Below are 23,712 nucleotides of genomic sequence, written 5' to 3'. Positions count from 1 at the left end.
TCTTCACAGAATCTTAAAGCACTGGATTATTTAAAAAGCCTAGCTACAAAACTTTCTTTAAAGCCCTCTCTTTTTGACCTTTGTAAGGTTGTCTTCTCCATTGAACTCGATCTGAGACTCCATCCTCTTCATGCGGATGAAATATTAAATAGATACTTATGCGTTACTTTTTTCAGAATTTTTTTTATTCTTTTTTTTCTGGGCAGGCCCCCTGCTGGTCATGCATACTGTGAATTTGAACTCTCCCTTTAGGAAAATTGAGTAGGCACATCATGCCTGTGCAATTGGACATTAATACACTGCACTTGTGTGATGTTTAGGGACATTCTTTACCTTTTTTAGTTGCTACTCTGCCTGCATTTCTTGTTATGAAAATAACAAATGGGCAGCTGGTCTAAAACACCTCAATTCTGAACTGGGACACCCCTTACCATTCGAGTACTAGCAACCTAACTCACCTATATCAACATACCTCATACATGTTTGTTGCTTGTTATTTACAAGTTACTATCAGTACAAAGATTCAGTAAAAGTACAGGATAATAGGGTCTGAAGTTTGCCCATGGCTGGGCTAATTACAGGAGTTAAAGAATGACAGGAGGCTCACAAAGGTTTGTTCATCATACAAAAAAGTTAAACATGCTGGAGTGTATCCGGCCGGAGTTGATCAAAAACTACTACTGGCAACAGCATCAAAATGTTAGTGGCACGGAGGACAAGTGTCTACATGCTAAACAAGTATTTGCAATTGAATAGGTCTCGCATTTACGAGAGTTTGAGCTGTTGGCATTGTAAATGAAGATGCCTTTTATTTATGTGTTGTTTTTAAAACAGATAAATAAAAGGCGTTGTCATTTACAGCGCCAATAGATTAAACTCTCGCAAACGCGCCACCTATTGCATTGTAAATGCGTTTGGTGCCAGGGCTATAGTTTTTTTCAAAGCGTTAGGAGAGAGTGTGTTCTGCCTGCAACAGCAGGCAGGACAAATCTATTTGAGAAAATAGTGCTTGGAGGTTGTAATAATAGCCTACTGAGTAACAATATACGTTACAGGAGGTGTCACCATGGGAGGTTACAAAATGAGACCAGGCGGTACTAAGGAGGGACTACTAAACCTATTGACCAATGAACAGCCACAGTTTACTGTGGACATTGACACAAGCCAATTACAAATATGGGCGGAGAATGGGTGGAGCTTCAAGTCCCTATCTGAATACAGCAGGCCTCGCAAAGCAGCGCATGCGCTGGCCAGGCTTGACCTAAAAATTGCTAGAGTAAAAGCTACTGTCCAATGTAATAACCGCTGTATCTTGATCCCAGGTGTTGATCTCCCCAGTTTATGCTTTGCTGGAATTATGTCATTATTCCGACTAGGTAAAGATTGGTAATCTGACATAGGCGGAATCAAGACTGTAGACCAGAAGTCTTCAAACTTTTGGGTGCCGAGACCCCCCTGTCAACATTTTCAGTCGTAAGGACCCCCTCCTGATAAACATTTCTAAACCTGTAGGCACGGCTTCTGGAATTACGAGGCAGGTGAGGACCAAATTACACGACAGGCTTGACTAAATTATGTGGGAAGAAAATGTAAATAATGTTATGTGATGCAGCGTTATTTTGTGATAGAATTGCTTCGTTATTTTGATTTTTTTTGCACATAGTAACACTGAGGAAAGATTTCACCCCTTCAGTACCAGTTTATAACCAAAATACAGCAATTAACATCAGAAAGATGTCTAGTCAACCTTTGTGATGGGCCTTCCACTCCGCAGGAATACGTGTGCCACATTAGAAGCTCACCTGGCCCTGTCCGGGAGCAGCAGGGGTCCCTTAAAACCCTGGCAGTCTTGTGCAGAGTTGAGCAATTTACCCATGCCACTTTCCTCTCACCCCTCCCTTCCATCCCTCTCTCCTCTCCTCTCCCAATCCTGGATCCCTCTCTCACTTTGCAGGCCATTTTCTTTCACCCCTTCTTACAACTTCTAAACTCTCCCCATTCAACTTCTCACTTCACCCTTAATCACCTCTTGCCATTCTGCCTTTTCACTGCCCTCATCTCTAACAGTTTCTCGCATTTATCTCATGGCCTCTCTGGCCCTGTCACCTACCGTGCCCATCTGCACTTCTCATTCATCTCAAGTCTCTCCGTTCAAATTGTTGTCTATTTGTATCTTACACCTCTCCAGTTCCCCATTCATCTTTCACATCTACCCTTTGTTTTTTCACACCTTCTTGAACCAATGTCCCTCTCCCCTGTTACCTCAGCACCAGTGCTTAATTTGAGCAGGTGGTTTCCGTTGCTCCGCACTGGCACCTAATTGTGCACACTGGCAATATGACAGTCTGCCACATGCCACTTGATGGCTCTGTCTGTGTAATTTAGAGATGAGCAGAACAGCTGTTTATTAATTCAATATACATTAAAAACGATAAACTCCTGACATCCATGCCATTCTCATAGCTTTGAGGGCTTGAAATAGTCACACTTGTACAGAGTTATGGTTGGTAGTTGCATAGGTATTGACATTGGCCGCACATGCAAGGCAATGGGTGGGTGGTTAAAGTTGCAGTGGCCTACTGGTGAGGTTCCTGGCACATGTTTAATTACAAATTAATCACTGCTCAGCACCCACCGCAGTACTCCCTCTCTTCCCCTATCGCTGCTATCCCTCACCAATGTTGCTTCAAATTACTTTTTAGGTCACAGATCATCTCTCAGCTATCTTCTCTCACAGTTTGACAGTAGCCCTCCTCTGTGCCCTCAACTTTCCCTCACACTCACTTCTTGCGTGTCCGCACTTCCCTTCGGCACTTCACATTTCTCCTCATCCGTGACCTCTTCAATCAAATTCCCTGACTCCCTTGCTGTCCTTTCTCATCCTCTCATCTCTCCTCACTGAGCACACGGGTTGGACCCGTATGCTCCTCTTGGCCTGTGCCACTCTGCTTATTGTTCCCTAATTCAGGAAGGCACGAATTGTCTGTCTTGCTGTTTTGGTGCAGGCCACACAGTTATGGAATGTCCACCATCCTTTGCTTCGCTCCACCAAGACTCTATAATGTAAATAATAATAGTAGTAGGCAGAAGCATGGGAGCGACTAGACCCAAACTTCGCGAGGGGGCCTACACTCCCAGGCAGGGCTGGCCATAGCACTGGCCACACATGGCGCAACAGTCTTTTTTGGTGCCCTATCCCCGTTTCCTACTTCTCTATAAATTCCCTCACTACCATTCACCAACAAAGCACCTCATCTCTCTGTAGCACCTTTCTGACAAACATTTTTTTTTTTATATTGCCACTCAGTTTACTCACAGTTCTGAGATCTGCATAGTACATGTTCTTTGTAGCAGGCACATTAACCCTCTGCACTCTGTGGATGAGAAGTGTGCCCATGTGAGTGCACCGTGAGTGATGCAACAGTGTGAGAGTAGGAAAAGAGGAGTGCCTGGAGGGTGAGTGAGGTGACCATGAATTTGGGTGCGGATGTAAGTGCAGAGTGGGATGAATGAATGCATGGTTAATGATGGGCTTGTTTGAGCAAGTTGCAAATTGAGCAGTGAGGGGACAGGTGAATGAGGTGTCACATGAGTGCAGATGAGTGGTGTGACTGCAGGCTGAGGTACAGGGTGAACAACGCAAGTGCATTGTGATTGCAGAGTGAACACTGTGAGTGCAGTGTGAGAGGGTGAATGATGTGAGTGCATGGTGATCAGTGTGAGTGCATTGTGATCGCTGTGAGTGCAGCGTGAAAGTGAAGTGTGAGAATGAGAAGTGAGTTCTCTGAATGCAGGGTGCATTCCCAAACACTTGAAGTAACTCAGCATATTATTGACGGCAGCGTAGGGTTTAAGATATAAGTTAAACTATTGCTATTATGGCATTAATCAGGGATCAAGGGTGGAGGAAATAAACAATATGCTGATCCTGCAACACACTTCCTGTCCTATGGTTAGGGTTGCCTGCTCATTATTTTGATGTCCCAAACGGTACAAAAATAAGCAGTCACCTAAAGCTGTATATTTCAGCACTCATCTGTGCGTACTTAGAACAGCAAATATAAATAGAAAGCACTTTTGTGTTCTAGGGCTGCCTCAATGACCCATGACTGATAATTAAAGGGAACAAAGACAGAAAAGTCACATTACGAATGAATGCATATGATTTTATTTACAATCCCATTTGGTGTCAAGAGGAGGCCTTTGCAGGCTCTTTAAACATCAAATGGCTGGTATTTTTCTTCTTGCAACCCTACTTTATATTTATTTTCATGAAATGCATTCTCGCACTACTGCAGTAACTGTAAAATAAAAATGTAAGGAAAAGGCAGAGTTGGGGCCCAGGGGGTACTGGAGCTAGAAAAAAAACTAAGCCTCAGTAACCACTTTACAAAAGGTATGTAAATCTGCAAATGGTCCTTAATGACCTGTGAAAAACTCAGGAGATAAGACTGCAGACAGCCCAGCGGAGTCCACAGCAGCTCGAGCTGAGACACACTACGGGGGAGGAGGGGGGCTGAATCCCTTGTTGTGCCTGGGCAGAAGTGTGACCGGGAATGCGCGACCCCCTTTCCATCACTTCACGGCCCCCCTGGGGGTCGCGCCCCACACTTTGAAGACCCCTGCTGTAGACTGTGGGAACAATGGGACAGTGTAAGTTAAAGAGGGTGTTAACACTAGATAGACACTCACTTCATGGTTGCAGGTACATTTCTAGGGCATAAGACGTAGAGCCAGTATTCTAGGGCATTTTGACATGGAGTCTATGCCTGGTGACCTGTCATTAGTTTTTGCAGCACTCCACTTTGTACCAATTCACACCTGTATTCTACACATGTTTGTTATTGTTTTCCCTTTTTGGTGTCTTATAACCTTGGGTATCATTTTCTCTGTTGCCTCTTTCACTCCGGGCTGGTCTGGTTTGTGGTGGCGTCCTGGGGATTCCTATCTGGTAGTGTGGTCTGGCGGAGGCTTGTCCTAGTAACAATATTACAAAAATCAGTAATCCTACAATACTCATATGCTTTTATAGTTCCATCCAGTTGGTACCTGTACACCGATCTGTGGTTTCCCATTTATCCTACGCTAGTTCAGTGACATACTGTTCCTACAAACATTGAAATTTCCCAGTGTTGTTCCTAGCCTGTGACAATCCAGTCGAGTGTATTTCTCTTACACCCTTCTCCTGTTTTCTTCCATTCCTACTGCAGTTGTTAGTCCTTTCCCACTGCCAATGGTGTTCGGAAACCACAGGGGCTTTTAGAGGGTCTGATCAAAATGAATTTGACAATTTTCCATGCATATGGACCTGTCTGAAAACCCCTTTCAAGGGCCGTTGTCAAGTTACACGCATTTCAGCGCTATTTTTGGTGAACTGCAGTCAGCCCATACCGGATGAACAGCACTTAAGGTAACATAGAACTAGTTAGTTATTTTGCCAGTCCCAGTAATTGGTCTTGCAAGCTGCTTGTACTGATAAGGCCTCTTCTGCTGCGTTCTGTTAAGATATTCAGAAGATTTTAAAGATGCATTGGCTTTGTTAGATAATCAATTTTGTACCTACTCAAATCTGATACAGCTAACGATTTTAAATAGATGCACAATAATTAATTAATGAAGTCTTTCAGTAATGGAAAGAGATACTTTTCAGTCAATGAAAGTTAATGACCGGATTGGGCTGGCCTATAGGGAAATCAGACAGTGCCTGATAAGCCGGTCTGACAGATCAGTGTGTGAGGCCTTGCGTTTTAAGCAGTTGTGGGCTGGTTTCATGGCCAGGTGGGCCATTTTTCCTCTTGATTTCCCTGATATCACCTCTTTTATTTTTTGTTGTTTTTTTTATTTTGAGCTATATGCTTCACTAATGCAGGCACTTTTATTTTTGTGCCCCGGTGTAGGAAAGTAGGATCTGCTTTGATGGTTACCACCTCTTTTTGCCTGGTGATATGCTGTTTCTGATTAGCCTGCTAACCAGGACCCTAGTCTCTGTGCTGCTTTTCTCCCCTAAATTGGTTATGGTGAGTACCTAAGTACACCCCAGATTCTCTACTGGTGTACACTTACAAGTCCCTAGTATATGGTACTAAGGTACCCAGGGCATAGGTACACCATGGGTCTCCTAGAAGCTGAAGTATGTATTATGCTACCCATGGGAGACCACTCAAACTGTGACTCCAGGCCTGCCATTGCAGCCTGTGTAAGCTGGTGCTAGCACCACTTACGAAAGATATAGGTTTCCCTATATCTGAGGTCACTACACTTAAAACCTATAATTCGCCCCTAAAGCATGCCTTTCAATCCTGAAGGCAGGGTGCTAAGTGTGAGGGTGCCCCTGCATGAGCGGGCCCACCCCCTACAACCTTTGGAGTCCATTCTCCTGGGTTGTAAGTGCATCAGCCAGTACGATATATAGAGTGGCCATGCGTCATTATGGGATGGCTAACTCTAAACTGGCTGTAACAAACCCTGTCATGTTTTACGGTGTGGGGGTATGATTCCATGTATTGCCAAGCTCCTCTGGGAGGCCCTCAGTGCTCCCGGTACCAGTCTCCTAGACCCGGACAGCACAAGGTGGCTGCTGCCTACCAGGGACACAATTCTGCCCTCCTGCTACTGACCAGGCTCGAGTAGGGGAAGCAGGACAAAAGGTATCCTGACACAGGGAGGTGTGACCACCTCTTTGATAGAGTTTAGTATATTAGGGACGGGTGGGAAGCTTGACAGCACCACTAAATCTGCTTGAAGGGCACATTTGGTGCCCTCTTTGAATAGCCCAGTTCAAACCAGCTCAGGGAGCCATTGGCTCCCGCTCTGGCGTGAAACTGGACAAAGGGCATGGGAGTATCCTCACTAGTGTCCGACCCCTCCCCTGGGAGGGAACGCTAAATCCTCCCAACTCTTTCGTTAGGGTACTTAAGCGCTTACCTGTGGGTGGGTCCTAAGATTCGTCGTGGGACAAGATTCAATTCAAAATACCACTTCATCTTCGACAGTCTGGGCACTCTGGACTTTGCTGGACATTGCTCTGGGCTTCAAGACTGCAACTGGGAAGACTCCTGCTGCTCCTGGTCTTGTCATCCTGCACGTCTGCTGCAGCATTTGTGCCCGTGCTCCATACAGGAACCTTCCAAAGCCTGTGGACATCCAAGACAACTGAAGGAATCTTCCTTGAAGTGAAGAAGTCACTTCCCTGCATCTGCTGGCACCACAACGAAGCTGACCGGTCTGCTGATCCTGGGCTCCCACGGACTCAGATAGGCTCAGCAACACAGGTGGTGGTTTTACACATCCCTCGAGGCCTGCCCTGTTCTTTCACCAAGTTTGAAGCCAGTATCCCTCGTCGGAGCCACAGGAACCGAACCCCTGTGCACCGCGTCGACTTACCGATGTACAGGCTTGTTGGCTTCCTTCTTCCAAGATCTTCGGGCTCCAAGTATCCCCAACCTTAAGCATCTCCTGTGACCAAGATCTTCGTCCTCACTGCATTACTTTCACCGTGGGCCTGTATCTTGAGGGTCTTCCTTGATTTCAGCGTGCTCCCCTGATTGCTCGGGGCCTGCTCTGACTCTCCTGCTTGTGGCGAGTTACCTGGACCTTTCTGATCTTGACACTGCACCGTTTTTACTTTCGACATTGGTAGCTGTTGCCAAGGCTTATTGGTGCTCCCGACGGACACCGACCCCTCAAACTCTCGACATCCGACGTGGGACAGCTTGTGAACTGCTCCTGATCTTCCACAGCGTTGCCTGGTCCGCACAGCTGCAGCTGTAAGGTCATCGTCAGCTCTCCTGACACCGGGGATCACGTGTCTACCGTGCCTCCTGGTCACTCCTGAGCGGCATATACTCTGTCACCTCTGCTTGCAGGTACTTCTCCTGAATCCACCTTTAGGTTCCACCGGACACTTTCACCTTCTCCAGCAGCTGCATCTTCCTGAAGTCCTCCGTTGGGTTCAACAGTGGTGTCCGACGCCACTTCACACTGATGCACCCAGCTTCCCTGGTGTAGGTATCCTGGTTCCTAGGGTATCCACAGGTGAAGGGGCTCTCCAACCTTCTGTCTTCCAGTGGGTTTCTTCGGGGTCCTTCTTCTTTAAAATTGCATCCGCGACTTACCCATTGGCTTGTATTGAGTCCGCTGTTGTGTGCACACAGCCTCCGTGGGGTTCCTGGTTACTTACCTCGGGTTTTTCTTTGGGTCCCCCGGCACTTCTACGTCTTCTGGGTATAATCTTGACACGAGTTGTGGTTTGCATACCACTATTTTAGTATATGGTTTAGTCTCCCCCTGGCGACCACTGTGTATTTCGTGCTACTTACCTGTTTTCTCTGCAAAGTATTATGTGCATATCTCCGGGCAGGAGATATTTGTATGTGTTAGTGAGTGTCTTTATAATAAATACATATTTTTATAACTACACTGTGTGGTTCTTTTTCGCTTACTCTATACCTATAAGATTACGTTCTGGTAAAACAAGCTGCTTTACACTTGTTCTGGACTAAGCATGAAGACTGCTCTCCACAGCTACCACTTAGAGAGCTTTCTAAAGTTGTCTAAGACCACTAAAATCACCATATGGGTTGTCTGGATTGGTGCAGGGTGCCCACTTACATAAGTGTGCATCATATACCAGCCTGATTCTCACACTGGGCCTATTTTTCGTCCCAGTCTGACTCTGGCTAATGACTAGAAATTAAAGAAATACTCTCTCTGGAGGCATGGTCTGCAATCGGCTCATCATAAAATCAATGTGTGGACGCACAATTAGATTCTATTGTGTCTAACTTCCATTCTACTATTCTATGCAAGATTCAACTGTCATTCCCTACATTCCTGGATACAGACACTGCAAGACAGATTTTCTTTAACGGCAAACTAATGATTCAGAAATACCCACAACCTCTCCATACGTTCTGGCTGCATTCAACCAAGCTGCTTCAAATTTCTTTGAAGATGCAACAAGGTATTAAGATCCAGCAAACAATTTTAAAGGAACTTGACATGCTGTCTTTACAGAGGGTGTTATACCAAGGCAAGGCTTTTGTCCCTGCAAATCTACAAAAACTGAATGTCCTAAAATGGTGTAGTGAGACTCCAGTAGCTGGAAACCGGCGCCCGAGGAAGATGTTTGAGATATTCAGTAACTAGTTTTAGTGGCCTTTTTCTCAAGTCATCGATAAGATAATAAATACAGAATATATTTATTTGAAAGGCTTGGGGGAGAGGAGGGTACTGTCATGATTCATCCTCGGAAAATACCGGGCATCGGGTTTAAGCCTAGTCCGGGCTGGAGAATGCTGAAAAAGCAAAGTGTAAACTTGAGTGACTGAAAACTAGACTGCTCTTTGATACACTTGGACACTCACTTTCTTGTACACTTCTGAGGCATAAGGAGCAGAGTCAAAATTTAAGACCATTTTGCATGTAGTCTGTGTCTGGCAACCCGTTAGTTGTTGTGTTGTGGATTTCAGCTTCATACCAGTTTTTACCCATTTCCAAATCCTACATGTTGTTTTTCCTTTCTCAGTCTCCTCGTGTTAGGTTCCGCTTGTAGTTCCTCCCTTTCAGTGGATATTTGTTTGTGCTCGATACATTCTGGTATCCTCTTCTCTCCTCTCCCGGCTGCTACACTACTCCTAAGCTTTAATAGTTCACTCCACCTTCTAACAATATTACCTGTAGTTTCCCATTTATTCTACAGCCAGTTCAGTCCTGTTCCATTTCTCCAAACATCAAGAATGCCCTGTGCAGTCCCTAGCCTTTGACGAACCATTCTGAGCATGAGGCCAGTGCAGTGTTTGCCTCGCGTCCTTTACCTGTTTCACCTTGGTTCCTGCCATACATATGTTAGTCCTTTGCCACCTTGGTAGTTCTTCTGGAACAGCAGGCAATATCAGCTGGACTGATCAAAGGAACCTGACGACTGAAAAGCCAATACAAAATCAAACCTGTGGCCTCAAATGGCGTCCGATTCCATAGGCAGGCAAACCACTAAATTACAATTGAGGAGCGTTAACAGTAGGGGAACTGCTGGTTTCGAGTTGGAGATGTTATTGCAGTGGATAGTGGATTAAACTCTGGCCTGATACACTCCATTGCATTTGCCTTCTTTTTTGTGTGGAACTTGTGTGTCCCTTCTGCCCCTCTTTGATTGACACCTGTACTTGGCCTAACCGAAGTCCACTTTTCTAACCCTATTCACCTGTGCTTTTATTGAATCTTTGTCTTGATGGCCAGCTTTGGATAACTACTAGATTGAAACATCAGCTTATGCAACAATAAGAATAGAAATTGTTTGTCAAGTTTAGACTCTAGAAGTGTCTGAATCAGTCCAGTTTCCTATTTAATATGGTTTCCTATCCAATATAGTTCTTATGTTGCTGATTTTCCTGTGTATGCACACCCTGGTCTTCACTACGCTTAATTTACTTTGTGATCTCTGTAAACATGACAGTACATTGGAGGCTACATGTCCAAACACTTTATTCACTAACTAAACATTTTGCTAAATTCATTGCTAGCTGTTCATTCATGAATTACCTTGCTATTATTGGTAAAATTATACATCTTGACCAATTTCCTTATGTTACTCTAACCACAGTTGTATTATTTGAAATGCCCACAATTTCTGTTTAGGTTAGAGGGAGACTCATGCTTTCATTACTACTACCTATGTCTCTTGCCTGCCATGAACCTTGTCTTCAGTGTGCTTGGGAATGTGTGGTCTTCTGTTTAAAGTCACTTGAGAAATCTGAGTTGTGCATTTGTCAGGGGCACCCAAGTGAACCCCTTTTGTCACAGTGGCTACTGCCCGCTCTACTAAGTAGACTGCAGGGAAAAGAGCATATTTTGTAGCCTGAGGACGAACAGCTCTATTGTGTAAAGTTCTGTCCAGTCCCCTGTAATATCTGAAGGGTGCTTACATTGAATGTCAAGTATGTGTTGTTTACTGTGTGGTGAATGAACCGGTGCATGCTGGTATCTATTAAACACCATATGGGCTTCTTGCACAAGATGTCGGTTTCTATTGTGCAGGGCTAGTGTTATCCTAATGACATGCCAGCCCCTTTTTCCCCCTACACAGTTCACCCTCCTTGTAAAGGTGATGTGTCTAAGGGTTGAAAGAGATAACCAGCACCTTCTCCCAATGAAGTATCTCTTTTTCCCCAACCTGAGTGAAACATGCCCCTTCCTCTTTCTTGCCTGTGGTCAACATTGCCCAGTAAAATGACTCTTTATAAAAAGTCATTCCCCCCGCCCGAGCCATCGTAAACCATGTAAGTAGAGATAAGCAGAGCAGGAAGCCTGCAAATTTGGGCTTCAAAAGTGGAAGCAATGTCCCTGGACATTCAGTAGGTAAAGCCCCCCAAATTAGCCAAGTATGGTCACCATATGAGGATACTTTGTTCAAAGATTTGCTTTGTCTTAAATGTCTCAGAAGCCTTTGGCTTAACAACTAATATGTGACTTTGAGAGAAATATATATAGATATATAAATAAAGATTTCAAGGTCATCAGGAACTTGTATTTGAAAGATGACCATCCATTTATATGCTGGTCATAACTAACATACCAATGTAATGACTATGGGCTGCAAGCTAGTTTGCGAAAAACAGAGATAACCTCTGCATGCTCAACTGATTGAGATATGAATGAATGTTTCCCCAGTAACTTATCTCTCACTTGAGATGTAACATGACCATGTAGAGATAACAATCAAAGATACAAGTTTACAGTCTTACGACCACACAAGTACAGAGATAGGATGTACTATGTTATACCTTTATATTGAGAATTGCACAGTATTATCGACCCCCTCCCCACCCTCTATAATGGTTAGGTAGAAAATCTGTACCTGATGTTCAAGCGATGTTTACCCTGATTTCATAAATTTTGAATTCATTACCCTCAGTGGTGCAAAAATCTTCATAAACTAGAACTTTGACTTGGTTGGCATGAGCAAATGCACATATTACGTAGGGATCTCGCTTAACCCTGAAGAAGGCCTTCAACTCGTAGAGGCAGCACACTAGCCGAAACATGTTGGCGTTTTAAGGAATGCTAAAGTCATAGCACTAAGGGGATGCGATTATGAGTAATGCACTGCAAGTTCGTTGATTTTTGTATTTGTTATGAAAATGCCAATAAACAGAATTAAAAAAAAAAAAGTCATAGCACTTACTAGGCATCCTCATAGCTTGCCTAACATGCCTGAAATAAAATCATTTGGTTTACCCTTGAGGTAAACCAAATGATCTGCATCCCTATTACTAGTTGGTGTCACTTTATCAGGAACACCTTCCAATATCAGGTTAAGTCCTTTCTGGTAGTTGTACATGCATGTTATCTGCTGATGTCCGGTCTGGGAAAGTCAGCATGCGCTGCTCTGCGAGGCATTTTGAAACGGCTTTTAAATTCCAAACACACGCTTGTGTGTGTGCTTGGAATTTATCACTTGCTATTAGGCTTTGCGTGCTGTCTTTTCTAAGAAAGACAGCACGCAATTGGCCCAAGGGGGGTGCATGTCCCACCTTCTCTGTTCTGTGGCCTAGGGTCCGCGGCAGCGAGCGCCATATGTTTCCAATTATCGCGCCGCATCTTGCGGTCGCGTTAATTGGAAACATATGGGCAAACGCGGCGCTTTCACTTTTGTCGGGGCGGGCACAAGCGTGTTTGCGTGCGCACCACTTACGGGTTTTTCTTCTGTCGAATAAGTCACCCTCCCCTGCCCCCCTCTTACTCGCGCCCTAGGTGACTGCCTATTTCGTCTCTAAGACGTCCTCCCTAGGAGGCACGCATAGTGGAATGCCACTCATGCCTCCAGCCTGAGGGTGTTTGCACCTTCGCTACAAGCTTAATAAATCATTTCCTTCGTGAATTGTTACACGCACCCGTATTCTGTGTCAATCATCGCTCCGGTGTTAATGGAAAACCTGATGAGCGCTTTTCCGGTGCTGCACTGGATCGCAGTGGAAGAATCTACTACTTTTTGCATTTTATACAAATGCTACGCGTTTTATGTATTGTTTTGAAATCCCTCGCCCCATCCCTCTAAATTCTATATTTAATGAGCTCGATCATTTTCGGAAGATAGGGGTTGTTTAATCGCTATGGAAGGTAGATTTTGCTAGAGGCAACCTATACTGTGGCTTTATTCACTATCTAGACCCTAGCTCGGTCTTTGTCCTCATAAAATGTTTACGCATCAGTGTATGTCGTCACCTTTCAAGAATCTCCTCTACTGTATTCAGACCACTAGCTGCATACACCCTCATACTATCCTCTGCTGAATTTATAAGTTTTAAAATGCCTCACGTCATTCCTCCCCCTTCTCTTATCCCACTCTTCCAGAATATAGAGCTTGCTGATTTTGATAACAGGACAGAATTTCTACCCACCAATGTGCCTTCATTAGACTGATATTAGCTGATTTTATTTTGATAGCTGCTGTAAGATTAAGCGCACGTTCCTTGCTTTTTTTCTTTTATCGCTGTACGTGTTAACTTTTTCCTTGGAAATAGGTGGGTGCTGGTGGAGGCACGTGGTTTTCTTGGCACACCAAAGGCAGCGGGAACATATGCTCGCAGAGAGATGAAAGTGATCCAGAGTTCGTTTTACATATTTCAGTATGAGACAGAGGAGCTCGGCCACTCCTGTTTGAGGCTGTAGATACTGTGTGCTGATTCCAGATTTCAACCCCTGCTATCGTTTCGGGGGTGGGTCACGATATTGCATGGAATATATTGCAAGGCAGTGATACCACATCCACTATATCGACCTATCACTAGGTACTCGTAAGTGGAATTAAGAAATGTAAATATATATACTTCCCTTACAATGTAGTAGTAGGTCATTGAAGTGGATGCAATTTTATTGTATGTCAACATTAACAATAATGGTTTTTGGTCATAGAACACCTCCCCTACCCCTATCAGACTGGCTTTGTTGCGGCACTCAGTACAACCAAGCAGCTGTATGTTTCCTGTACGCGGGCATCATCATGCTGGTCTGAATGTTTGGCTGCAGTGTCCGTTGACTAGTCTGTGTGCTTGCATCAGGTATACACAGACTGGTTTGATTGATGGACTCCGGTATTAGCAGACTGGTGTGGCTTATGGACTTCGGTGTCAACAGGCTGGTTTGATTGCTGAATTCTAGTATCAGCTGAATGCTTTGATTATTGGATTCTGGTATCAGCAAACTGGTTTGATTGTAGACTCTGGTATCTGCAGACTGGCTTGGTTTGATTGCTGTACTTTAGTCTCCGTAGACTTGCCTGATTGCTGCAGTCTGGTATTGTAGGCTTGCCTGATCAGACTCTGGTCCTAGCAGCTTGCTTGATTGTTGAACTTTGGTTTCAGCTGTTGGGTTTGATTGCTGGACTCTGGTATCACCAGACTGGTATGGTTGCTGGACACTGGGCTCCGCAGTTGTCTAGTTGTTGCAGCTTGGTAGCGCATGCTTTTCCTATTGTTGGAATCTGATATCAGCAGTCCCTTCTAAATGCTAGATTTGATTATCAGCTGGCTGGCCTGATTGCTGGGTTGCATGTTAGAATAACAGTAGCAAACATATTGTCTGGCATAAATATCTCAGCCTATCATTTACAAAATATCACTCCTTTTACAACTCAACAGAGCAGTTTTTTTATGAACCTCACAGTAATGAAAATGTAGTTTAAAATATGCATGGATACAGACTTATGCAGTGCAGGTTACTTACAGCTGTTTACAGAGGGTGCGTAATTCACTTAGCTTTTTTACCAGCCTTGTAACTTTCAATGCTCTACCACGACACTCATTATCACCCTGACTATTTTTTCAAAGTTTATACATCCACACAGAGTTACTGCGCAAACCCTCCTTGTCTCCATCAAATGTATTACCCCCCAATGCTATAACATCAAAATTATGAGATACACATATTTATCGGCAGTAGGTCCTTCGCCCCCTATGCTAAGTTAAAATGTCCAGTTAATAACGTTAGACCTGGTTTGCCAATTTATTTCATGGTAGAGCTTGAAAAAAAACATTAACTAGATAGGCTGACAGTAATCCATTCCACTCCTCCTTACTGTGCTCATCAGGACTCTGCACCTCAAAGGCTCTCTCCCTCACTGCCTCCAATCTGTGACCCAATGCGTGGGTTTCCATGCCTTTCAGCACTGACCATACTTTTCATTGCATTTCTTACTAAGGTTCCAAACAATAAACAAGCTAAGGTGTATGAAATTCGCGTAATTTGCTTTTGTGTAATGAAGCAAAATTTCAGTGAAATGTGAAATGCAAATCCATCATTTCATGCTATATCTCAGTGCAAAATGTGTCCCCACGTGCAAAAAAGCAAAAGCACTGCCAACAGCAGCTGGTCGTGTTTTGTTTTTCTCCGGCGTTTCCAATAATTTTTTACCGCTAATGGCACGTTTTTATAGCGAATGGTGCGTAAATACGCGAAGTGGTGTAATTTCGGAAATTCTGTGTAACAACTGTAATACGAAACTTCAGAAATTACGTGAATTATGCTGGCATAATTTAAATTTCAACCGAGTGTGCCTTATTCCTGGCCGCATGGTTTCTTGGTGTTAAAATTCTAAGTTTTCTCTTAGAAAAGTATTTTAAGTCAGGTAGCTTCCTATGTCGAATTTTCTATTCTGAAGACTATTCACCCCCTCCTTGGTAATCAGAACTCAGTCTCCCAGAGGAAAAATTGACACTACAGCACTTCTTGGAAATACTCTCCTCACTGACATTTGCAGAGCAGCCGCATGGGAGTTGAACCAGACACACTGAGAGCTTCACTGACTTGACCGAGATTGGGTGGGGGAGGCGTAGGGGTTTTGGTTGGTTGGTGGGTGTCTGTATGTCCCAGTAAGAGTCCTCAAGTCAGGTCTTAATTTCTGCAAAATCCAGAGTCTACTGCAATAGTAAGCCTTTCTGAAGCTGCATGGGGAGGATTGCTATGTTTCACAACAGCATGCGCTTATGATGTGTTTATATACAGTTTCAAGCCATCATGATTAGCAGCTGTTTGCGGATGTCTGGGATGATGTATTTGAAAGACGAACAGAGCTGTGTACTTGCTTTGTTTAACGGTTGCATGCCTCTGTCTGTGTGCTCATGCCCATGTCCTCCACAATGCTCCACTCCGGATCTCTCGGGGCATGGATTTGAAAGGATATCCTTTCACACGACCTTCGGGAACCCAAGGGTCAATGTGCTTGCGGGCAGTGGTGAATGGAAAAAACAGTAATAAGTATTGTAGGTCCTGGATTAGTTCAATAAACCCCTTATTGCAGTGTCTCTGCCTTCCATCCTACCCACACTCCCACTTCATCCCTCACTTTCGCTATCTCTATCTCCCCCCTCACTTGTTCCCAACTCTTTCCTCCCCTTCCCTTCTTTCTTGTGTCCACCAGCATCTTCCACCCGCTTTTCCTTCTCTGCCTCCTATCTTCCTCTCCTCATTGTGTTACAATTTCTCTGCTGTCCCTTCGTCATATTCCAGATTTGTTTATCTACCTACCATTTTGTCCACCTTCTTTCCCTATCCTTGATACCACCCCTTTCCTTCTCCCTTGTGCTCCTTTCCCCCCCACTCAGTTGCCCCTTTATTTACCCAATCTTTTATTCATTATTTTCCCTCTTATACCTATTATTTTCCCTTTGTCAATTGCAAATGTATATCTATGTCTGTATGAGTAAGGAATTTTTAGAATCCAGGTTTTCCACTGGGGTCACGTGTACTGAAGTACAAGACAGTAAAAATTAAGCAGCACAAAGCAGGCTCATTTAGAGTTATTCGCAACAGGAGAATTTGAATAAATCAGCAGTTCTACTGCCCCGACAAACTTCCGGTTCCCTGCCCCCCCTGTTCCCTGAAGGTGCAACCTCCATGAGAAAGCCTATGCTGACAGTGCCATCTGCAACACCGCCACCTGTTTTAGAGCATTGAAAGGACTACCCTTTTTAGGTCTCCCCTGAGCCAGCGCGCATGCGCTGCTCTGCGAGACTTTAAGTAAGGGCTTTTCACCTCTAACCACACGCTCGTGCGTGTGCTTTTTTGTTTCTTCACCTGCTATTGGCCTTTGCATGCGTCTTTCTTAGAAAGACAGCACGCAATTGGCCAAAGGTGGGTGCATGTCGTGCCTTCTGTCTACTGTGGCCTAGGGTGCTCGGGAGCGAGCAGTAGCGCCATCTGTTTCCAGTTATTGCAATTGGAAACAGATGGCGGTCAGCGCTGGTCGTTCTGGTTTTCCCTTGTAGCGCGCGCACGCACACCACTTGCGTCCTACCCGGCGCAGCGGCGGTAGACGCTCTCTGGGAACTCACTCCTGGACCCGCGCTGACTGGCAGCTGTGCGCCGGCTTCAAGAATCCGCTAAAGCGGATGGTTCGAAGCGCTATATCAGCACACCTACAGGCCCGTCCCTTGCGCTGCATATGACAGCAGCAGACATCTGGCAGGGCCGCTTTCACACCACCTAGTGATTGATTAACACTGTATGCTGCGAATGACTTTATGGACTGAACGCCTTCGGCAGAAATCTGAGCTAAACGTGCTCGCCACAGACCCCAATCTATGTTCGGGATTAATGTTCTTTACACTCACTGACACGTTATCACTGGCAGGGCGGCCCAGAGCGATGAGCGCTTGCTGCTGAAAAACGCGCTGTTCTGAAGGTAATGGTGCTGAATACTGACAGCAGACTCAGCCGTTCATCCTTTTGAGATAGGTACATTAAGTGCCAAAAATTAAGCAGCAGTAATAACGTATGCTATTTACAGCACTTAGAATAAAGACATTGGTTATAAGTGAGGTTGCTCAGTGGCTTAACACACCTGCTCGAGAGATGGATGTTTAATCTATGGATCACGTGTGTATTCCAGAAAGACATGAGAGTGGAATAATGAACATTCTGAAGAAGGATTTGAGTAACCTGCAGGTCAACTCACAACTGGGTTTTATAAGTGCAAGTACAAAAAAACTAGAAGACATTTTTTATGTTAAAATCTTTTTTTAATCTGGTTTTTCAGTTGTGTATATAATGTCATCTTCGTTCGTATAAAGATAACAAAAATGCTGAACACTCTTTATTATAACTTTTCAGCATAACGCACAGCAGCCACAATGCTCTACAACATAGCCAAAACTTCTGGCTAAACACATAAGGTCCCAAAGGCGAGACCTATTGGCTATGCCAATGCTTGTTGTTGGTTGGAGCAGGTCACGATTCAGCAGGTGACTCACAATATGTTACCACTAGTGTATCGGGTAGATCTTTTGATTAATATTGATTAAACTGAACTATTCAGCCTGAGGACACTACCATGCAGATTGATAAACCACATCATAAAGGCAATTAAACTAGAGTGTTGCTCAGTTTTTAGAACCGGTTGATGCTCTCCTGGGGTGGTTTACCAAGCTCTGGCATATGGTAACTATGGAACACATCATAGAAACTTTTATTAACACATGTAGCATCTACAGAAACATGTAGTTCACGTTTTTTGCTCATTTAAAAGGGAGAGACGAGTTTACCCAATGATGTCTCAACCTACATGGTAATTCTGTTTGGTAATATCCTCAGTAGCTAAATTGGTTGGGGGAGGGGGATGTAAGGCACACTTTACAAACATATGGTTCAACTTTTCTAAATGTGACATTACTTGTAAAACAGCATTTTCGGCAGGAATGGGAATAGTAGCAACAGATTATATACATGAATATGTACGTAGATGCAAACACACCCATTGGAGAGGCACTTCACTGATAATATTTTCCCATGAGGTGATGTGCAATGCAGCTAGGGTATCTTAAAATATATATAATTCTGTGCCCAGTACTGCCCACTAAACCTCTTTCTCCTTTTGCTCTTGCTTGCCATTCTGTCAAATGGTTGGCAATAGAGAGCCAGATTGTATTTGGTATTCCTGCAGTTTGGTGACCCGCCCTTCTGGATTCTAGGTTATTCTGTTCCCAAAACCCACTCACCTGCCTCTTTGCCATCCATCAAACCGCTCACAACAGTTAGCTTTTTATTAAAAAAGTAAGTAGCAAGGGTGCATGCTAGGACAGAATTAGGGAGGATTGTTCTATAATGCTTGTACATGCATACCTGTACCTTGCTGCAGAGTCCTATGTTTGAAAATTTTAAATAGTAGTTTACGGTTCCGCACCATGTGGCAAGTTAACCACAGTTTGGAATAAGGCAGAGTCGGTGGACTATACCTAACATAGTCCCCATAGAGGTAAATCTAGACTAATTTTGTATCTTTCGTAGTAGGGTAAGAAAAAAAAAATGTACACTGCTGAACTCTCTAGCCCCGGTCTGCAAGTCTGGCTGGTAGATGGTTGGTGTAATTTCTGCTCTCATGTTTGGCTTGTTTAGTTTGAAGAGAAGTTCTTAACTGTGATTGGGTTGTCCGATGTGGCATGTTTTCAACCATTATCAAAATTTCAACATGATCACAAAGTCGAAAGGTTTGAAAGGTTTTTAAAAAACATTCACAACTTTTCTATACTCCGTACATCTGAAGTAAAACACTTTGTAATGTTATAAAATAATTATACTTAAAATCACATCAAATATTTTTCACACAGGGTGGAACAATGTCAAAATTGTCGAAGTTTGAAATTGAATTGCCCACGGCGGTGCCAAAGCCACTAAAACTTTCCGAGAGAGATATTGCAGTGGCAACAATGTAAGTATCCTTTGTATTCAAGAGAGATGCATCCTTAATTTGGTACTATTTGTATTCTTACTATGGAGGATACCTGCCTTGTAACTCCTCTGCATTCAATAGTGACATGGTGAGAAAAGCTTCTTTAAAATTAAAGTAGTATTTGTAGCTTGTTTAATTTGATCATTTTGTCTGTAAGAATTCAGAGTTCCTTAAATGGTAGGCATGAGTATTCATAAATAATTTCTTATCATTAAAAAAACGAACATTTGAGTGATACCCCATGTCAGTGACATTCCCTGGACTCAACGAGCACTAGAATACTTTACAATTGCGATACAACTGATACTGAGACCATCAGAATGCCTATTAGTTTAACTTATTTCTGGGCTTGGCTTACATCAGTTCTAGATGAGAAAAAGAAACACTGCTACAAAAAACACAGAAACCACTGGGCAGTTTTGTGTTAAAGTGTAGGTGTCAACGCATTACAAGGCAGCTAATTTCCATGAACTGCTAATTGTACTGGTTACTTGGGAACGTTTGCTATTTTAATTATGCAAGAAACATGGTTAACTACTCCCTGCTCTTTAATTAATTTTGGGTTTTTGAGGTTTAAGGTTTATTACTTAGGAATACAAATATGGCACTATGGACTTACTAGTGAATAAAGCTAAGAGGCAGGTATTACTATTAAAGTATTACACTCTGCAATAAAGTTTCACATCCGGCTCCCAATGCTTCCATGTTCTCCAATTCATAGCAGTCATTGCAATATGAAGGATTAAAGTATGGAATGTGATACCGCTACAATAATAAAGTCCAGGGGCTGATGGTTGACCTAAAATGTAAATCTGTTGATGCTTAATGGCTGAGTTTTGGGCGACTTCCTTTGATGGAATGTCTGCTCATCACACCTAAACACCTTTATGTTGGATTATACTTTTATGAGACGTAGTGACGGAATCTGGCTATTACAGAGCAACTTATAGCCTGTTTCCACAGTTTTTTGACATAGCCCATGGCATTAATAATAACTTGCTCAAAAACGTACAACCTCCTTAGAGAAAGCCATCATTGTCTGAAATCAATTCACTCCTCTTTAGCTCTTGACTCAATGCAGAGCAGTCTGGCTACCTCAAGGAGGTGATGAGGGTTAGACATTCAGAACACACACAGCATATTACCACTTAATAATTGAATATCCAGTTAGTGCTTTACTTTGTAAAAATAAAATACCTTTTATACATAGAACTAAATACTGTACTTGAAGTAATGATCAGCAAAGAAAACCAGAAATATCTAGCTCCCTCTTAGCCAGAGATATGAATTATGGTGCTTCTGCTTTAGGCTCTGCAGTTCCTGTTGAATCTATTGCCAGTGTTAGACGATGGAGATGTTTGGGAGAATAGAACATTACATGTTTTCACAATCTTGTCAAATATATATTAAAGTGGGAACAGTTTGCCTCATTATCATTCAGTGCCAAATGTATGTTTCTTGTGTTACTGCACTGATTTGAGGTTCAGGTGCACATATTTTTATTAGCATTCAATGTACCTGCCATGAAGTATGTCTGGACAAAAACACCACTCCGTCCATCATTTCCTTTGGTTTTGCTTTGTTCGCCATAAGTTGGCAGGGTATGCTCAGACGTGAGTCCCTTGCTCACTTTGCCACTGGATTCAAGCAAGCCTGGCTGAAGACGGCTGAAATGCCAGAAACCGGTCCTAGGAAGCTTGTTTCCGGTCCAGGGAAGGCATGGCTTGGCAGTTCGGGCTGGACTGTTCCCATGAGGCACAGGGTCAGACTGATTTGCATATGGCCATGTATGAACTGGGGTGGCAGAGTGGGCTAAAGAACGGTGGTGGATTAAACCCAGATCAGTTGACTGGGGGTGAGTGCTTGCATTGTTCAACACTCCGTCCATCATTTCCTTTGGTTTTGCTTTGGACAAAAACAATGCCCGCAACTCATCCAAATTTTGGGTGCTATGAGATGCTGGTAGGGCTGTTCCAAGGCCAACTATTTTCAGCAGTAAATGCCAATTCTATTGCCACTGAAGTGATCTGTGAAGTAGCATGTCGAAAGATGGTGTCACTAATCAGAAATTTCAAAATGGTGGGCCACAGTTTTTGAACCAACTTGTTGTGTTGCTGTCTGGTACCATTGTAGAATGCTGGAAAGGATCCAATATACAGGTATGTGTATAAAAAGACCCCTTTTATTTATAGGTTACTTCTAGTGCTTGACCCTGCCAGTAAGAATCTGGCCAAAGCTGTTCATGTACACTTGCAGAGATAGGTTAGTGAACAAGCATCCCAGAGAGAGGTTAGATGCATTCAGGACAAGTTCCATGCCCCTCAACCTAGTGGCATACCAAGGCCTGCCCAGTCTGATTTACATAATAAGTGGAGAAAATGAAAGTTCTCCTCTTTTCGAGTTGGAAGTTGGTGAGGTGAAATCTTTGGGCTCCAATTCTGTATAACAGAAGGATTAAAAAAATTCAAACTCAGTTTGCTTGTTTTTCACTGTTATGAATTGACTATGCTTTTATGTGTTAAAACCTTTATTTTCACTCAAATTGATTTATAAGCAAACAGAAGTGTTTTATATATGCTTAGCAGTGGTTCCACCAGCTGTTTGACATATTTCCCCTGGTGTGTGAATCTTACTCTAGGGCAGATTTGGTTTCAACACAATTCCATATTGTAGAATTAGTGAACTAGTCTTCGTTCTAAGGTCAGCATTACAGCACCTAAGCTACACTTATTTTTTCATGCATGCTTACCTATTTTAAGATTTGTGGAATACCAACCCTGTTGTAACAAATACACCCGATATGTTCTACATCAACAAGCAATGTAAAGTTGGTACAGTGACCCTCTGCAGGAAAGTAGTTCTATGGACCTCAACCCTAACATGTGAGATATCTTGTTTGACCTGCATCTAGAATGGCATTTTATCTTGCAGCGGAGCTGAGAAAATGCTATATGTGTTTCTAGTAAGTTTAAAGATGAGTATCTTGAGGCTAATCTTTAGAACCGTGGCATGACCCCCAGAGACACCTAATTGATATGTGATAAAGCAGATGCCATATGAACAACTCTCCTTTGAGCTGTTGGAGAAACTTTTGATGAAGAGTATTTTCCTTCCATGTCTTTCAAGACTTTTGTCTGCTTTCTATCACACTTTGAGTAAGCATTTAGAATTATCAGGACACCCAGTCATAAAATTCATTAACAATTTTGAGGTTCTCTCATTGACCTTAGACACATTTTCCTATACTATGTTGAGATTGCTTCAAACTATTTAACTGAATAGTACCCACCCACAAAGGGGACTCCAATGTTAATCATTGTTGATACACAATGTACGAGGATAAACTAGTCATCTCACCACACTAAATGTTTCCTCAGCAGCAGCCTAGGCATGCTCCTAAAGCAGGACCTACGAGACTTGTTTAGAAGCAGTCCTTGAGTAGAATGCGGCCCCACAAGGGTCGTAGTGAATCACATGCAGTGGCTGTCGCTCCTCCCTTAACCTCTGTCGTGTACAGACAGGTTATGGGTGAGCACGGCCCTTTATGGAGTTTTGTGAGCACACCACAGTACATTTTCATACTCTCAGGTCTTCAAATCGTTTGGAGCTCCAACAGCATTACCCCCAAAGTACCAGTCATTTATGTCGGAGCAAGTCAATTCTGTCGAGGAAGGAAAAATTCAAGAAGAGAGTTCTCAACTCAACTTACAGCAGTATTCAGAGGATAGCTGCCCTTTCAGTCTGCTGCTTAGAATCCATACCAGGAGTGTTTTGTATAGCGCGTAGCTGCCCCAAGATCAGGGCATTTCAGTGCTGTGACTGTCCTAACCAGCCTCTTTCCTTACTGAAAACACACATTACAAAACCCAAACATAAGTAAAGGGTGTTTGTGACGTAATCCAGTAATATCTTAGGAGCCATAAGTGTTGCAATAATTGGTCAGCCGGCTCCAGATTCATAATCAGGAGAACCTCCTGTAGATGATGGGATGA

General features: G+C 43.4%; 1 protein-coding gene across 1 annotated transcript in view; it reads left to right on the top strand.

Moving 5' to 3' along the window:
• Window positions 1-23,712, top strand: part of RMC1 (regulator of MON1-CCZ1) — a 238,616-nt gene that overhangs the window by 58,395 nt on the left and 156,509 nt on the right. Inside the window, exon 7 of the mRNA XM_085605759.1 lies at window positions 19,599-19,699. Coding sequence (XP_085461885.1) covers window positions 19,599-19,699 — 101 coding nt within the window. The remainder of the gene's footprint in view (window positions 1-19,598; window positions 19,700-23,712) is intronic.

The sequence above is a fragment of the Triturus cristatus genome, chromosome 5_1 (genome assembly GCF_964204655.1).
Source record: "Triturus cristatus chromosome 5_1, aTriCri1.1, whole genome shotgun sequence".
Classification (NCBI taxonomy): Eukaryota; Metazoa; Chordata; class Amphibia; order Caudata; family Salamandridae; genus Triturus; species Triturus cristatus.
This window is presented reverse-complemented; position numbering and strand designations above follow the sequence as displayed.